General features: G+C 43.9%; 1 protein-coding gene across 3 annotated transcripts in view; it reads right to left on the minus strand.

Moving 5' to 3' along the window:
- Positions 1-17923, minus strand: part of LOC110505825 (spectrin beta chain, erythrocytic) — a 116335-nt gene that overhangs the window by 32007 nt on the left and 66405 nt on the right. For all 3 annotated transcript variants that reach the window (XM_036962964.2, XM_036962963.2, XM_090221264.1), the window contains 15 exons: positions 17600-17737; positions 17140-17497; positions 16850-17044; positions 12411-12617; positions 9849-10051; positions 8769-8859; positions 7841-7987; positions 5251-5514; positions 4857-5090; positions 4336-4548; positions 3747-3914; positions 3241-3371; positions 2587-2791; positions 2071-2294; positions 1600-1750 (listed from right to left, as the gene is read on the minus strand). In XM_036962964.2, coding sequence (XP_036818859.2) covers positions 1600-1750; positions 2071-2294; positions 2587-2791; positions 3241-3371; positions 3747-3914; positions 4336-4548; positions 4857-5090; positions 5251-5514; positions 7841-7987; positions 8769-8859; positions 9849-10051; positions 12411-12617; positions 16850-17044; positions 17140-17497; positions 17600-17737 — 2929 coding nt within the window. The remainder of the gene's footprint in view (positions 1-1599; positions 1751-2070; positions 2295-2586; positions 2792-3240; positions 3372-3746; positions 3915-4335; positions 4549-4856; positions 5091-5250; positions 5515-7840; positions 7988-8768; positions 8860-9848; positions 10052-12410; positions 12618-16849; positions 17045-17139; positions 17498-17599; positions 17738-17923) is intronic.

A 17923-nucleotide genomic window follows, 5' to 3' on the forward strand; every position in this document is an offset into this window, starting at 1 on the left:
AATATCCAATAAATGTCATTCCACTTCATGATTGTGTCCCACTTGTTGTTGATTCTTCACCAAAAAATACAGTTTTATATCTTTATGTGTGAAGCCTGAAATGTGGCAAAAGGTCGCAAAGTTCAAGGGGGCCGAATACTTTCGCAAGGCACTGTATTTGCAGTGTTTACCCTTCCTTTTCAAGACCTCTGCAATCCACCCTGGCATGCTGTCAATTAACTTCTGGACCACATCCTGACTGATGGCAGCCCATTGTTGCATAATCATTGCTTGGAGTTTGTCAGAATTTATGGGGTTTTGTTTGTCCACCCGCCTCTTGAGGATTGACCACAAGTTCTCAATGGGATTAAGGTCTGGGGAGTTTCCTGGCCATGGACCCAAAATATCTATGTTTTGTTCTCCGAGCCACTTAGTTATCACTTTTGCCTTATGATGGTGCTCCATCATGCTGAATGGTTGGGAGAAGTTGCTCTTGGAGGATGTGTTGGTACCATTCTTTATTCATGGCTGTGTTCCTAGGCACAATTGTGAGTGAGCCCACTCCCTTGGCTGAGAAGCAACCCCACACATGAATGGTCTCATGATGCTTTACTGTTGGCATGGACTGATGGTAGCGCTCACATTGTCTTCTCCGGACAAGTGTTTTTCCGGATGTTGTTTTTCCAAACAATCGGAAAGGGGATTCATCAGAGAAAACGACTTTACCCCAGTCCTCAGCAGTCCAATCCCTGTACCTTTTGCAGAATATCAGTCTGTCCCTCATGTTTTTCCTGGAGAGAAGTGGCTTCTTTGCTGCTCTTCTTGACACCAGGCCATCCTTCAAAAGTCTCCACCTCACACCTGCCTGCTGCCATTCCTGAGCAAGCTCTGTACTGGTGGTGCCTCGATCCAGCAGCTGAATCAACTTTAGGAGACGGTCCTGGCGCTTGCTGGACTTTCTTGGGCGCCCTGAAGCCTTATTCACAACAATTTAACCGCTCTCCTTAAAGTTCTTGATCCGATAAAGGGTTGATTTAGGTGCAATCTTACTGGCAGCAATATCCTTGCCTGTGAAGCCCTTTTTGTGCAAAGCAATGATGACGGAACGTGTTTCCTTGCAGGTAACCATGGTTGACAGAGGAAGAACGATGATTCCAAGCACCACCCTCCTTTTGAAGCTTCCAGTCTGTTATTCGAACTCAATCAGCATGACAGAGTGATCTCCAGCGTTGTCCTTGTCAACACTTGCACCGGTGTTAACGAGAGAATCACTGACGTGATGTCAGCTGGTCCTTTTGTGGCAGGGCTGAAATACAGTGGAAATATTTGGGGGGAGATTCAGTTCATTTGCATGGCAAAGAGGAACTTTGCAATTAATTGCAATTCATCTTATCACTCTTCGTAACATTCTTGAGTATATGCAAATTGCCATCATACAAACTGAGGAGGCAGACTTTGTGAAAATGTATATTTGTGTCATTCTCAACTTTTGGCCACAACTGTACATGGCTGTACACTAGCGCCATCTCTAGTCAGCATAATATCTCTTAGTCTTAATGCTGCCTCTCCTGTAGACCTCTCAACTCCAGGCCAAACAGGCAGTATGGGGTTAAGGTGTACCTGTTTTCCCAGGGCGCTGATGTCCCTCTCGAAGGCGGCGTGCATGCGGTGGAAGGTATCTGCCTTGCTGAAGTCTTCTCCCAGGTCAGCAGGAATCTCATTTAGTTTCTCCTGGATTTGAGACACCAGCTCCTTCCCATCATCGAAGTACCTGAGAACGACCAGGACATTCTGTTACAGCTGACCCATCAGACCACACTGTGGTGTACAAATATAATCTACTTTCATCTGTCAGAAGTCAGATCTCAAACATCTATGAAATGTCTAAATGTTTTTTTTGTGTTTGTCTTGTTTTGGAGCCTAGGCATACAAAGCCAAAAACAGTTAGTGGCATTGATGAACCATTTGCCGTCATTTGTGTGCAGACTGACATGAGCAGGTTGTGTGCAGACTGACTTGAGCAGGTTGTATGCAGACTGACATGAACAGGTTGTGTGCAGACTGACATGAGCAGGTTGTGTGCAGACTGACTTGAGCAGGTCGTGGGAGGCCTGTAGGAGCTGAACTCGGGTGTCTATGAGTTCCAGCAGGTCAGCCCAGCTCTCGTTGACGCTGTCCCTCCAATCAGCCATGGCAGCAGCCTCCGTGTGGCCCGCCTTGATCAGCTCATCTATCGTCTGGTTCACATAGTCCACCCGCTCCTGTCCCACCATCCCTGTCTCCCGGGAAAAGTCACGGAACTTGTCCCTCAGGATCTGGACGTTTTTGATTTGGAGAAGGAAACGGAAAATAAAATCATCTTAAAAATGTGAAGATAATAAAGCAATTATAAGAGCGTGGATATACGTCATAAGAATACAGAATATTACAGAGAGAACTAATACAAGGTGGGACTTCATGCTTGGACCATTCTCTATCCCTTCAGCTACCTAGAACTTTACATTTATTTGTTAGTTTTCCCCCAGCTTCAGTACCCCTGGGAAGCTCATTGAAGCCCTCCAGAGGTCCTAGCCCTCCCTCCCTGCCATCCTCTCCCTCCCTCCTCACTGTAACATGGTCCAGGTCCTGTCCCATCTCCTGTGAGGAGGCCACCACGTCCCTCTCAGCGATCCAGTGCTCCAGATCCTCCACCTCTCGGCTCAGCAGGAAGTGATGATAGACATGGTCCAGCTTCCTCCTGCGTTCTTCTGCCAAGTCCTTCAAACCAGCGTACTGTTTATCCACCTGGCCCTGGCGACGGATGATAGATTCACTGTGGGGAGAGAGAGCGAGAGAGAAAGAGAATGAGAGACAGAGAGGGAGAGGGAGGAGAGAAGAGAAATATAGATACTTGAATTGAGAGAGAGATACATGAATTGAATTGAGAGAGAGAGATCATTGAATTGAGAGAGAGAGATCAGGATAGAGAGAGGAGAAAGAGAGAGTGACTGACAAGATGAGACATGTCATCATCATGCATCATGGCTTTACTGTTTCATAGCTGTCTGATCGTTGATTGGTTAGAGACACAATCATAACCACACCCTCCCTCTCTCAAATATACTGTTACATAGTGAGAAACAAGAGACCAATTCGAAAAATTGATTAATACATTTATGCAACATAGTCTTGAATACTCTGAGGCCTACAGAGAAGGTGACAAGCTACATCGTAATACACAAGGTAAGATGACTGACAGACTGGTGTCTGGGTTGCACTCACCCATTAGGGTGGTCTTCATTCAGCATCTTCTGAGCACGGTCAGACAGCTTCTGGATGGAGTCTGAGTAGACATCTACAGCCTGCTTCACTATCAGGTGACGCTTCGACATCAACATGGCACTCTGCTCATCCTGGCGAATGGTGGAGAACAAATGAACACTTTAAAGTCACAACCTGTCATTTGTTTTTCAGCCAAACAGCATCCCCACCACTTGGTTTGCTATAAAGGGAAATAAAAACCACTCTCAAATTAATCAATAGAGCTACCTGATAGTTCTAAACATTTTTTGTGAATAGTACCTTGGACCTGTCATCAGCAATCATGTAGAGTTCCTGCTGTCCTATCCAGGCCTCTGCCTCCTCTCCTCCTCCCTCCTCTCACCTCCTCTCTCCTCTCTTTCCCTCCTCCCCTCTCCTCTCCTCCCTTCCTCCCCTCTCCTCCCCTTTCCTCTCCTCTCCTCCCCTCTCCCCTTCTCCCCTCCTTTCCTCTCCCCTTCCATCCTGACCTTGGCCTTGTCATCAGCAATCATGTAGAGTTCCTGCTCTCCTATCCAGGCTTCTGCCTCGTCAGCATCGTTGTAGTACTGATGGGCCCGGTTAGATCCATTCAGCCGGTCTCTCCTCTTAGCCATCTCCTCCTGTAGCCTGGCCCACACCTCCTTCAGCTCCTTCACCTGGAATCAAAGCGATACACAGGTTTTCTATAGCCCTTTATACAGATGCTTTACAATATAGAACACAAAGAAAACACAGTCTCAAAACAAACCGATAATCAGGGTTGAAGGAAATATGAAAGGGAGTGTGTGTGTGTGTGTGTGTGTGTGTGTGTGTGTGGGTGTGTGTGTGTGTGTGTGTGTGTGTGTGTGTGTGTGTGTGTGTGTGTGTGTGTGTGTGTGTGTGTGTGTGTGTGTGTGTGTGTGTGTGTGTGTGTCAGTGGAGGCTGCTAATGGGAGGACGGTTCATAATAATGGCCTGAATGGAATGTTATCAACCACATGGAAACCACATGTTTGATGCCATTCCATTGACTCCATTCCAGTCACTATTATGAGCTGCCCTCCCCTCAGCAGCCACCACTGGTGTGTGTGTGCACACCTGCTCTCCAATACGCTCTGCCTCCGGCCCGCCCTCCTCTGTAGCGGCTGATGCCATCCTCCGGCCACGCTCCAACACCTCCTCCACCCGCGGCTGGTGGCCCTTCATCTCCCTCTGTAACGTCTGGTTCTTCTTCAACAGCAATTGGACCGTCTGGAGGTTGCTGCCATGTTCATCTGACATCGCAAGGGGCAACCTCTCCTCTACCCAGAGCTACGATAGACCGGCAGAAAGAAAGACAGATGGAGAGAGAGAGAAAGAGAGAGAGAAAGAGAGAGAGAAAGAGAGAGAGAGAAAGACAGAGAGAGAGAAAGAGAGAGAGAGAAAGATATATAGAGAGAGAAAGATAGAGAATGATAGAGAGAGAAAGATAGAGAATGAGAGAGAGAGAGAGAGAGCAGTGAAGGATAACACAGTGTTCATGTCAGCAATTATCTGAGAAAGCATTCTGACAGGTTTCAGATAGTAAAAACAATACTACAGTATAATGGGGTTGACAATAAGCTGAAAGGCATCCTCACAATCTCATCAGCCAGGTCCCGGTAGAACTGATGCACGGCCTTGGCTGCCTCCAACTTGCCCCTGCGCTGGGCCAGGGGGGTGAGGAGCTGCTGGAAGTCCCTCTGAATGGCCTGCTGCTCAGCCTCCAGCTCCGGCTGGTCCTCCCTGCTCCCGGCCGGGCCACCATGCTTCTGGACAGCCTCCTGGAGATCCTCCAGCTCCCTGGCTCGGTCACGCACGTGGTTCTCTGTTTGCTGGAGGTGTGAGGGGGGTTAGAGAGGCTAGCCAGACATAGGACACAACTTTTGACAGACACAACTTTTGACAGACACACCCCTCCCCACAGACACACCCCTCCACACAGACACCCCCCTCCACACAGACACCCCCCTCCATACAGACACACACACATACCTGGTGCTTTTTCAGCAGGATGTTGGCATTGGTGAGGTCCTTGACCTCGTCGTCTCCCTGTAGTTCCTTCTGCAGCTCAGCCAGCCACTTCTTCATGTCAGCCTGACTCTGGTCAAACAGCTCGGAGCGGTTAGCATCAAACAGCAGACGGGCCTTGTCCTCGGCAGTGGACTCCAGCTTGTCCCACAGCTCATGCAGCCTGGCCAGACGCACCGTCACGATTGGCTCGAAATCAGGTTTGGAGTCCATCAGCTCCTGACCCTCCTGTGTGGATGTTGATGACAACAAGGGGAGATTAGAAAGGCCACATTCAGGAGAAACATTCTTACTTTTTATAGAATCCATCAGCTCCTGTGGATGACAAGCAGGGTACATGGATGATAAGGATTATGATGGGATACACTATATGATTACCATGATAGACTAATGTCCAGTACATGCTACAGAAACAGGATATCCTGCCCTGTGAGTTTTTCCTAGCCACCGTTCTTCTACATCTGCATTGCTTGCTGTTGGGGTTTCAGGCTGGATTTCTGTGTAACACTTTGTGACATCGGATGATGTAAAAAATGATTTATAAATACATTTGATTGATTGATTGATTCTTACTTTTTACATTATTATTTTAATCACGTAAACAGAAACAGAAGCCAGTTTGTCTAGAAGCCTTTATGAAGAGCAAGGATGATGATAGAAGGTGACGTTCAGGGGACAACATTCTGACTTATTATAGCATGTGGCATATACAGTGCCTTGCGAAAGTATTCGGCCCCCTTGAACTTTGCGACCTTTTGCCACATTTCAGGCTTCAAACATAAAGATATAAAACTGTATTTTTTTGTGAAGAATCAACAACAAGTGGGACACAATCATGAAGTGGAACGACATTTATTGGATATTTCAAACTTTTTTAACAAATCAAAAACTGAAAAATTGGGCGTGCAAAATTATTCAGCCCCCTTAAGTTAATACTTTGTAGCGCCACCTTTTGCTGCGATTACAGCTGTAAGTCGCTTGGAGTATGTCTCTATCAGTTTTGCACATCGAGAGACTGACATTTTTTCCCATTCCTCCTTGCAAAACAGCTCGAGCTCAGTGAGGTTGGATGGAGAGCATTTGTGAACAGCAGTTTTCAGTTCTTTCCACAGATTCTCGATTGGATTCAGGTCTGGACTTTGACTTGGCCATTCTAACACCTGGATATGTTTATTTTTGAACCATTCCATTGTAGATTTTGCTTTATGTTTTGGATCATTGTCTTGTTGGAAGACAAATCTCCGTCCCAGTCTCAGGTCTTTTGCAGACTCCATCAGGTTTTCTTCCAGAATGGTCCTGTATTTGGCTCCATCCATCTTCCCATCAATTTTAACCATCTTCCCTGTCCCCGATGAAGAAAAGCAGGCCCAAACCATGATGCTGCCACCACCATGTTTGACAGTGGGGATGGTGTGTTCAGCTGTGTTGCTTTTACGCCAAACATAACGTTTTGCATTGTTGCCAAAAAGTTCAATTTTGGTTTCATCTGACCAGAGCACCTTCTTCCACATGTTTGGTGTGTCTCCCAGGTGGCTTGTGGCAAACTTTAAACGACACTTTTTATGGATATCTTTAAGAAATGGCTTTCTTCTTGCCACTCTTCCATAAAGGCCAGATTTGTGCAATATACGACTGATTGTTGTCCTATGGACAGAGTCTCCCACCTCAGCTGTAGATCTCTGCAGTTCATCCAGAGTGATCATGGGCCTCTTGGCTGCATCTCTGATCAGTCTTCTCCTTGTATGAGCTGAAAGTTTAGAGGGACGGCCAGGTCTTGGTAGATTTGCAATGGTCTGATACTCCTTCCATTTCAATATTATCGCTTGCACAGTGCTCCTTGGGATGTTTAAAGCTTGGGAAATCGTTTTGTATCCAAATCCGGCTTTAAACTTCTTCACAACAGTATCTCGGACCTGCCTGGTGTGTTCCTTGTTCTTCATGATGCTCTCTGCGCTTTTAACGGACCTCTGAGACTATCACAGTGCAGGTGCATTTATACGGAGACTTGATTACACACAGGTGGATTGTATTTATAATCATTAGTCATTTAGGTCAACATTGGATCATTCAGAGATCCTCACTGAACTTCTGCAGAGAGTTTGCTGCACTGAAAGTAAAGGGGCTGAATAATTTTGCACGCCCAATATTTCAGTTTTTGATTTGTTAAAAAAGTTTGAAATATCCAATAAATGTCGTTCCACTTCATGATTGTGTCCCACTTGTTGTTGATTCTTCACAAGAAAATACAGTTTTATATCTTTATGTTTGAAGCCTGAAATGTGGCAAAAGGTCGCAAAGTTCAAGGGGGCCGAATACTTTCGCAAGGCACTGTAGCAAGGATAAACAGTAACTGATTCTACAGTGGAGAGAGTAGAGAACAGGCTCTGACTAGCTCAGTGTAGATATGTCACCTTGCGCACACACACACACACACACACACACACACACACACACACACACACACACACACACACACACACACACACACACACACACACACACACACACACACACACACACACACACACACACACACACACACACACACACACACCTGGTCTATCTTGTTGAGCCAGTCTTTGTTGGAGGCCAGTTCAGCCATGAAGGCCTGATGCTTCTTCCACTTGGTGTGAAGGTTCCTGTCTCCGTCGTACGACACGTCCTGAGCAGTCAACATCTTCTCGTTTATCCACAGAGTCAGCTGGAGAGATAGAGAGAAGGATGGATGACGGGTGGAGGAGGAAGTGGGGGAGGAAGGGGGAAGATGGAGAGAGGGAGTGGAGAGGTGGAGGATGGAGAGAGGGAGAGAGGAGAGGTGGAGAGAGGAGAGGTGGAGAGGGAGAGGATTGAGAGAGGGAGAGGTGGAGAGAGGGAGAGGTGGAGAGAGGAGAGAGAGAGGGAGGTGGAGAGAGGAGAGGTGGAGAGAGGGAGAGGTGGAGAGAGAAGAGGTAGAGGATGGAGAGAGGAGAGGTGGAGGATGGAGAGAGGAGAGGTGGAGGATGGAGAGAGGGAGAGAGGAGGTGGAGAGGGAGAGAGGGAGAGAGGAGAGGTGGAGAGGGAGAGAGGGAGAGAGGAGAGGTGGAGAGGGAGAGGTGGAGAGAGGGAGGTGGAGAGAGGGAGTGGAGAGGTGGAGGATGGAGAGAGGGAGAGAGGAGAGGTGAAGAGGGAGAGGATTGAGAGAGGGAGAGGTGGAGGATGGAGAGAGGGAGGTGGAGAGAGGAGAGGTGGAGAGAGAGGAGAGGTGGAGAGAGGAGAGGAGGAGAGGATGGAGAGAGGAGAGGTGGAGAGAGGAAAGGATGGAGAGAGGGAGAGGTGGAGAGAGGAGAGGTAGAGGGTGGAGAGAGGGAGAGGTGGAGAGAGGAGAGGTAGAGGATGGAGAGAGGGAGAGCAATACAGAGTCAGCACAGACAAGAACACTAGTAAGAAGTAGACAGGAACACATCTATCTATCGTGTCCCCAGAAAATAAATAAAATAACTTACATCCTGAGTGTTTTGCAGAAAGTGTTGAAGATCACGGTTATCCTTGAGGATCCCTGTCACCTCGTTGGCTTTGCCTCGGTTCTTGTTGTACCTGCAGATCAAACACACAGAGACACAGAATAACACATTACACTCACTCCCATATCCGCAAGGTTGTGTTCAGTAGGGCACACAACGGAAAGCATTATAAAACCATTTTGTAACAGAAAACGAAAATGAGCATATCTCATTCCAGGTTGTCCCTTTCTGTTTCAGCCCATTTCCTTTCGTTTGGTGCCTAATGAATACGACCAAGGTCGCCAAAACAGAGACCGATGGTGGGGTGTTTACCTTCAGAAGTAAAAAACATGCAATCCCCTACTGAGCCTTTCCAATTACAGCCCCTGCTCTTTGAAGCAACACAGCGAAGAGCACTCTCTCTGGGATCAATACCCATCATAGCAGGTGTCTGGTGCCCCCCTCCTGTCTCCCTTAGAGTGGAATCGGATCAGATGGTGATGGCGTACGTTAATGGGAGAAAGAGCATCCACTTGCTCAATGTAGTGATGTATTGCTGACCTAGCCGACTCAAAATGGCAGGATAATAGCTTGCTGAACTACTCTATAGTATGTTTGTATCCCAAATGGCACCCTATTCCCTTTATAGTCCACTTACAGTATGTAGGGAATAGGGTGCCATTTGGGAGACAACCTATGTGTTTCATACTCCTCAGAGTGGCAGGATAATAGTTAGCTGAACTACTCTATGTGCTTAACACTCACTACTGAGGGAACAGACCAAGCTGCTCCTGGGGAACAAGTAAAAGTCAATGGGTCAGGTAGTGTAGTGTAGAGATTTTCTCCGTGGAAGTACAGATAGAGGGTGACCCATTGTAAACCCATGACTGACACTCGAATCAAAATAATAAAAGAGGGGGCCATTTATATTCATTTATGGATAATATACTAAGATGTTTTATTTGATTTATTTTCAACTGTCCTGTCTTTTAGAAGAAAACTGATTTCATTTGTAGGGTGATTTTGCTTCCCATTTTCATTATTAAAGTAATTAAGCAAATGTTATACCAGAAAAAGACTGACCTGTCATGGATGGAGTCCATCTTGTCTTGGACCCTGGGGGAGTAGAGGTTCCCACTGTCCACCAATCTCTGTCCCCCCTCAAGCGTGCTGGCAAGCTTCTCCATGTTGGCGTCCATGGTGCAGACAAAGTCCTCGTGCTTCTTTAGGGCCTGCTCGGCTCCATCCAGGGTGTCGTGCTTGTCTGTGTGGGCCAAAGTGTACTCCTGCCACAGAGTGACAAACAATGAATCAAATATCTGCTCCGTCCAGGGTGTCAGGCTTGGCAGTGTGTATTGCAGTAGCCATACAGTCACAAACAAATCAGTGTTTTAGTCACATAGTTTATTTTCTGCTGTACAGCTATCCATTTTCATTGGATTTTTAACTCCATTTACATTCCATGTTTCAAATGTTCACCTTATTTGCCATGTGCAGGGTTGGGTAGGTTACTTTCTAAATGTAATCCATTACAGTTACTAGTTACCTGTCCAAAATGCTAATCAGCAATGTAACTTTTGGATTACCCAACCTGAGGAATGTAATCGGATTACTTTCCCTTTAAGAGTGATGCAGCGGTCTAAGGCACTGCATCTCAGTGCTAGAGGCGTCACTACAGACACCCTGGTTTGATTCCAGGCTGTATCACAACCGGCCATGATTGGGAGTCCCAAAGGGTGGCGCACAATTGGCCCAGCATCGTCCAGGTTTATGATGGGGTAGGCCGTCATTGTAAATAAGAATTTGTTCTTAACTGAATTGCCTAGTTAAATAAAAAAAACATTTAAAAAATTAAATCATTCATTTATAAGAACAAAAATGTATGTATCAACTACAGATTGCTTATGTAAGTCTATCAAAAGTGTACGAGTTTGAGCATGTGTCCGTTAGGCTTATGGATTTTGGGGGGAATCAGCACAAATTACATCGAGCAATAAACAATAAACTTAGTTGTTGATAGTATGGAGCACAATTCTACAGAGGAGTGTAGAAGAGAGGAACTCCCTCAAACTTTGAATCCATAGGCTGGGACAATGATTGATAGGCAGCTTAAACTTCAATTAAACAATTATTGGGTTAAAATACACATATACATTTGTGAACAGCCATCCATAAAAGCCACAATCCATGAGGCGCAAATAGTTAAATGAGAGAGCAGCAGTGTGATTCACATCAATGTGCTATGTAGATATAAAAATAAGTGCTAAATGTATAGCCCATGTCGTCCTTACCTCCAAACGTTTATTCAAGTTGAATCTTTGGATGCTGACAGCAGTTGCCAGAGGTGTGGACTCGAGTCACATGACTTGGACTCGAGTCAGACTCGAGTCACAAATATGATGACTCGCAACTCGACTTTAACACCAATGACTGGTGACTTGACTTGGACTTGAGCCTTATGACTCAACCTGACGTGATACCCTCAAGCCCAAATATTAAAAATTATGCTATTAAAAAAAGTGTGCAGCATCAACTCTTCATTTAACGGATTACAGTTTGACTTGAACAGCAACTTACAAAACATGCAGGAAGAAAATGACAGACGGAGGCGTAACAGTTTCCAACTTTGTTTGACATTTGAAGCTGCACAAAGAACGGTAAGTCGTGGCTAATATGGCCGACAGCTATATAATTTATTACTTTACTGGTGTATCATGTAGGCTAACGTAACGTTAAATCAATGAGCCTCCACACAGTCAGTCAGTGCAGGAACGTGATCATTGCACCCAAGATTGAGCAATTGTGTACAAGCCTACATCACCCGATTGCGCCCCATAGCAATCCTCAATAGTCGATCACTATTGGGGGGGGGGGGGGGTCTTTCTCATGGCTACCCATGTATTTCCATGGAAATATAAAGTTTATTTGGAAAGTAATAAATATATAGATAGTTTAGGACTTGAGACTTGAGTGCTAAGACTTGAGACTTACATGAGACTAGTAAAACAATGACTTGGTCCCACCTCTGGCAGTGGCACCATTGGAAGACATAGCTTGGACTGTAGCCTATATAAATCTATTCCTACTCTTTTCCCACGATCCATCAAACACATTTGGTGTGTCTTCATTTTGGTCTCTGACTTGTGGTCAGACTCACTCAGGAGGAACAAACTTAAACTTGAGCCTTTTTCAATGCTGATTTGAATGTCATTTTTTCCACAAACATCCTTTCTGAAATGAAAAGTAATCCTAGAATTAATCATCTAGTTTTTCAAAAGTATTGGTAATCTGATTACAATATTTTTGCTGGTAACGTAACGGATTGCAGTTTTTTTGTAATCCATTACTCCACAACTCGGGCCATGTGTAATGAATACATAGAAAATCTTACTCACTCCAGCACTCACAGTAAAACCCACAATACAAATACATTAGGGAAATGCTTATGGAAGAAAACATTTAAATATTTTGTATCTTCTTACCTGGTTGTTGTAAACCTTTAGTTAGCCAGGCAAATCACTGAGAACAAATGATCTTTTACAATAACGACTTGGTATCACAACATTGGTTAATCTTATCTAGTGTTTGAGGATGTTTGGAAACCTTTATTTATCTACGTAAGTCAATGAGAACAAGTTATCTTACCTGGTTGTTGAGGATGGTTTCCACCTGCTTGGTGTCCCTCATGAACAGCTGGAAGCCCAGGCCCTGGTCCAGGAAGCCCTTCCTGCTGTCCCACATCTTGTGGAGCTCGTCCCAGCCGCGGTCTAGACCCTTCAGCCTCTTGTCCAGCTCCTGGTACTGAGGGTCGTCCAGCTGGCCCTGGGTTACCGCCACACCCGTGTCCCTCACCTGAAATAAATTGAATTGACTTGAATTAGATTGAGTTATGCTTGCTGTTCCACATCAAATACGTTTTTGTAATATGTACATTTTCCTAACTGTTGTGAACCCGCTGTTCAATCTATAACTCTTTTTTGGATAAGGCTAAATTGTAAATGTTCTTACAGAAGAAATGTGAAATGCATATTCATAAGCATGGTAGCAACTGAAAGGGAACAGTTTGGAGATGATGAGAAAATGATTAGACCAAAGTTGAGGACACAACAGTTCACCTGACACAAGACTGAATCCAAACATCACACTGTTGATTTTATGTCGATTTGACATTTACTGTACTTTACCGCATTTGTTAATAACGAAATCTGGATAAATTCAGTAACATGATAAGAATATTCCGGGAAAATGTGGGGTAGATAAGACCAAAAAATGACAAGGGTTTGAGTGAGAGGTCTAACTGGTGTCTCCAACTGGCCAAGCACCTCTCCAAAATGTGCACAGGTCCTAGGACATTCTAATGCACTTTTATGACAAAAAAAATAGTTAAATTATAAGCTTAGTTTTTGATCTCTCCTAGCTGTGCCATTGAGGAACTAGAACAAGTACACTTGTAGTTGTTTTGTTTGGAACACAGCCCTGCATCCCCGCCATCACACAATTACTGTTGTAGTTTATTCAAAAACTGCCCATTATAAATCACAATCTTGGTCAGGTGGGCATCATTCAAAAGATTGTTCTATTGCCAACATGACTAGCTAAGTTATAAAGTATGATCTCACAGTGATAGGCTTTCACAGGGCAATTCAGAGAACAGATGTATAACTTTGGTGCACATAGAAAGGAGTCAAGCATTCAGGTGCACCGCTGCAAATGTTCTTCACAATGGACGAATATAGACTCATTCTGTTCAGAACAACCCAGGGCAGGGCCAGTGGTGGGAAAAGTACCCAACTATGTTCTTCACAATGGACGAATATAGACTCATTCTGTTCAGAACAACCCAGGGCAGGGCCAGTGGTGGGAAAAGTACCCAACTATGTTCTTCACAATGGACGAATATAGACTCATTCTGTTCAGAACAACCCAGGGCAGGGCCAGTGGTGGGAAAAGTACCCAACTGCCATACTTGAGTAAGAGTAAAGATACCTTAATAGAAAATGACTCAAGTAAAAGTGAAAGTCACCCAGTAAAATACTACTTGAGTAAAAGTCTATAAGTATTTGGTTTTAAATATACTTAAGTGAAAAAAGTAGAAGTACAAGTAGAACTAATTTCAAGTTCCTTATATTAAGCAAAGCAGACGTCCATTTCAATGTTTATTTTTTTTATTTACAGATAGCCAGGGGCACACTCCAACACTCAGACATAATTTACAAACCAAGCACGTGTTTAGAGTGAGTCTGCCAGATCAGAGGCAGTAGGGATGACCAGGGATCTTCTCTTAATAAGTGTGTGAATTGGACCATTTTCCTGTCCAGTATGCATTCAAAATGTAACGAGTACTTTTGGGTATCAGGGAAAATGTATGGAGTAAAAAAGACATTATTTTCTTTAGGAATGTAGTGAAGTAATATTAAAAGTTGTCCAAAAAAAGTAAAGTCAAATCAAATCAAACTGTATTTGTTACATGCGCCGAATACAACAAGTGTCAACTTTACAGTGAAATGCTTACCAAGTAGACTAAAATAACATATTTACTAGAAGAGCATATTTACCAAGTAGACTAAAATAACATATTTACTAGAAGAGCATATTTACCAAGTAGACTAAAATAACATATTTACTAGAAGAGCATATTTACCAAGTAGACTAAAATAACATATTTACTAGAAGAGCATATTTACCAAGTAGACTAAAATAACATATTTACTAGAAGAGCATATTTACCAAGTAGACTAAAATAACATATTTACTAGAAGAGCATATTTACCAAGTAGACTAAAATAACATATTTACTAGAAGAGCATATTTACCAAGTAGACTAAAATAACATATTTACTAGAAGAGCATATTTACCAAGTAGACTAAAATAACATATTTACTAGAAGAGCATATTTACCAAGTAGACTAAAATAACATATTTACTAGAAGAGCATATTTACCAAGTAGACTAAAATAACATATTTACTAGAAGAGCATATTTACCAAGTAGACTAAAATAACATATTTACTAGAAGAGCATATTTACCAAGTAGACTAAAATAACATATTTACTAGAAGAGCATATTTACCAAGTAGACTAAAATAACATATTTACTAGAAGAGCATATTTACCAAGTAGACTAAAATAACATATTTACTAGAAGAGCATATTTACCAAGTAGACTAAAATAACATATTTACTAGAAGAGCATATTTACCAAGTAGACTAAAATAACATATTTACTAGAAGAGCATATTTACCAAGTAGACTAAAATAACATATTTACTAGAAGAGCATATTTACCAAGTAGACTAAAATAACATATTTACTAGAAGAGCATATTTACCAAGTAGACTAAAATAAAAAGCAATAATAAAAAGTAGTTGATGATTGTACAGATCAGCTCATGAATTAGGGGGAGATGAAGAGTAGAAAGAGTTTAAATATCAAGGTAGACCTATCTTAACGGGGACCAACTCTTTCAAAAAAATATCCATATTTACATTCTGTTTGTTGATCACACATTCTCTACCAAAGTTCTTTATTTTAATTTTATATAACCCGGTTAGTTGACTGAGAACACATTCTCATTTCCAGCAACAAAAATAGTTACATGGGAGAGGAGGAAAGCACTTTTGTAAGCTGGGGATGATTAGGTGACCAGATTGGGAATTTAGCCAGGACACCAGGGTCAACACCCCTACTCTTACAATAATGGGGTCTTTAGTGACCACAGAGAGTCAGGACACCTGTTTAACATCCCACCTGAAAAACAGCATCCTACACCAGGAAATGTCCCCAATCACTGCCCTGGAGACCAGGAAAGGGTGCCTCCTACTGGCCCTTTCACACCCCTTCCTGTAGCATCTGGTCTCCCATCCAGTGACTGACCAAGACCAACCCTGCTTAGCTTCAGAGGTAAGCCAGCACTGGGATGCAGGGTGGTATGCTGCTGGACATGTACTTGCTGCCCAAATGAGAACAAGACAGCACAGAGAAGCGGGATAAATGTTATAGTGGGATTTTAACATGCATTTGTGAGAGATGTGCTTTGATAATACAACCTATGGATTACAAAATAAAGTTAGGAATTTTCATGTGAGGCAGGAGTCATGATATGGGGTTTCAGTGGGAATGAGACTGGATAGGAAAATAGCCTAGGCTCTATAGGACAGGAGAAGATAGTATTTTTGCCACTGAATTGTTAACAGACTTTACATCTGTGGCAGAGATGCCTAGGCCCTATGTAGTGAATTGTACATAGGTCTATCAAATTTGTGACTGTCTGAAGATGCACAATGACAGCTAAAAAAGGCACATGTTCTTTTATAGGCTATACTGTAGGGGTTTCCTGTTGGGTTTATTAACTGCATTCGGGTTGCATGTGCAGTCCAGCACTGTCAATTATGCATATGATTTGAACTTATGGTGACTTTGCGTCAAGTAAATACGCTAAAGGCTTCCATGCGACAAAGTCCTCGTGCTACTTCAGGGTCTGCTCGGATCCACCCAGGGCGTCTGCTCGGATCCACCCAGGGCGTCTGCTCGGATCCACCCAGGGCGTCTGCTCGGATCCACCCAGGGCGTCTGATCGGGTCCACCCAGGGCGTCTGATCGGCTCCATCCAGGGTGTGTGCTCGGCTCCATCCAACGGTGCTATTACATTTTTGGCTAATCTGATGCTGTGCATGTTGTATAGCCTATTTTATGGAATTTCATTATTGTCGACATTGGGATGTTAAAATGAATTTCCCGGGGTTTTGTCATTTTATACAGTAAGGTTACCCATGCTAATCCTTACTATACCTCAAACCATAGAGATCATAAACATTGACCCTGTATATGTCACATGCGGTACTCAAGTTCAGAACGTCTGTCAGTCAAAACCCATAGAGAGCTGTGAAGTGCAGAGCCAGAGCTCTAACATCATGTATAGCATGTTACTGTACAGCCACTGTGTTCCAAAATAGGTGCTTATCAGTGTCCAAATCTGCCATCTTCAATCTGTATAAAGGTATGAGTGTAAAGGGCTACCCTTGCTTTGTATTGGTGTGTTAGGACTTTGTGTAAACTGTAGTTTAAATCCTAAACTGAAACTAACCTTGTGGTAGTCCTCCTCATGAGCATCCATTTCATCATATACATCATCGTGGAGGTTCAGCAGCTGCTCAGCCTGGGGCAGGGTCTCAGGCAAGTCCTCGGATGCCACGGCCTTCTGGGTCTTGAAGAGCCAGGACTGGAAGTCATCCATGTCCTGTAGGAAGGTCTGCAGTTTGGACACCTCTCCAAGAGAGTCCTACAATTCAATACAACTTTAATAGTCAATTTGTTGTTGTTTGAGGGGATCAACTCCAGATAGCAAACACACACACACTCACACAAAAAACACACCTCCCGGTCCTTCAGGGTGGCCCTCAGGTTATCCCAGGCTGCGTCCAGCTCGGCTCTCCTAAACAGGATGTCTGCAGCGTTGTCTGGGTGGTCCTTGGCCAGCTGGTCCGCCTCGCTCCTCAGGAAGTTGAGCTTGTCTTCGATGGCAGCCAGGTCCCGCTCCATGCCGTAGAGTTTCCTCTGGATGGTCATCACAGCGTTCAGGTCATTGCCCAGGTCCTGGGTAGACTTGATGACCCGGGTTTTGTCCCTGATCCAGGCCTCTGTCTCGTCACACTCCAGTCCATAGTTGTGGTAGCTGAGAGCTGAATCCACCTTACGCTTCTTGTCCACAACCATGGCCTTGAAGGCCTCCCACCTGAAAGAGAAGAGAAGCAGAGGAGAGAGTCAATATTATTAACGCAAGGAGGAAAGACTGTGGACTATGGATAAATAATATGAAGAAGAAGAAGAGTCTCACCTCTTATTAAGTCTCAACTGGCATTCCTTCACCTCTTTGGTACACGGGTGTCTGCTGTCCTCAAGCTGCTTCACTGCTTTGTTGACATCATCAACACGCGTCTGGACATTAGCCATATCTGAAGCAAGAATACTCAACCTAAGAAGAGAAAACATAGTAATCAATACATCATACATTGTGCAGTAGAGCAGGGCTCATCAACCACGGACTGCAAATTGATCGCAAGAAGCCCAAACAGATATAATATTTGACTAAAACATAATCCTTTCAAACCTTGCATACATTAGTATACGATCACACACAGTACATTGTATATCTCTATTA

This window comes from Oncorhynchus mykiss, chromosome 25 (assembly GCF_057628025.1).
Source record: "Oncorhynchus mykiss isolate SJ-2025 chromosome 25, ASM5762802v1, whole genome shotgun sequence".
Lineage (NCBI taxonomy): Eukaryota > Metazoa > Chordata > Actinopteri > Salmoniformes > Salmonidae > Oncorhynchus > Oncorhynchus mykiss.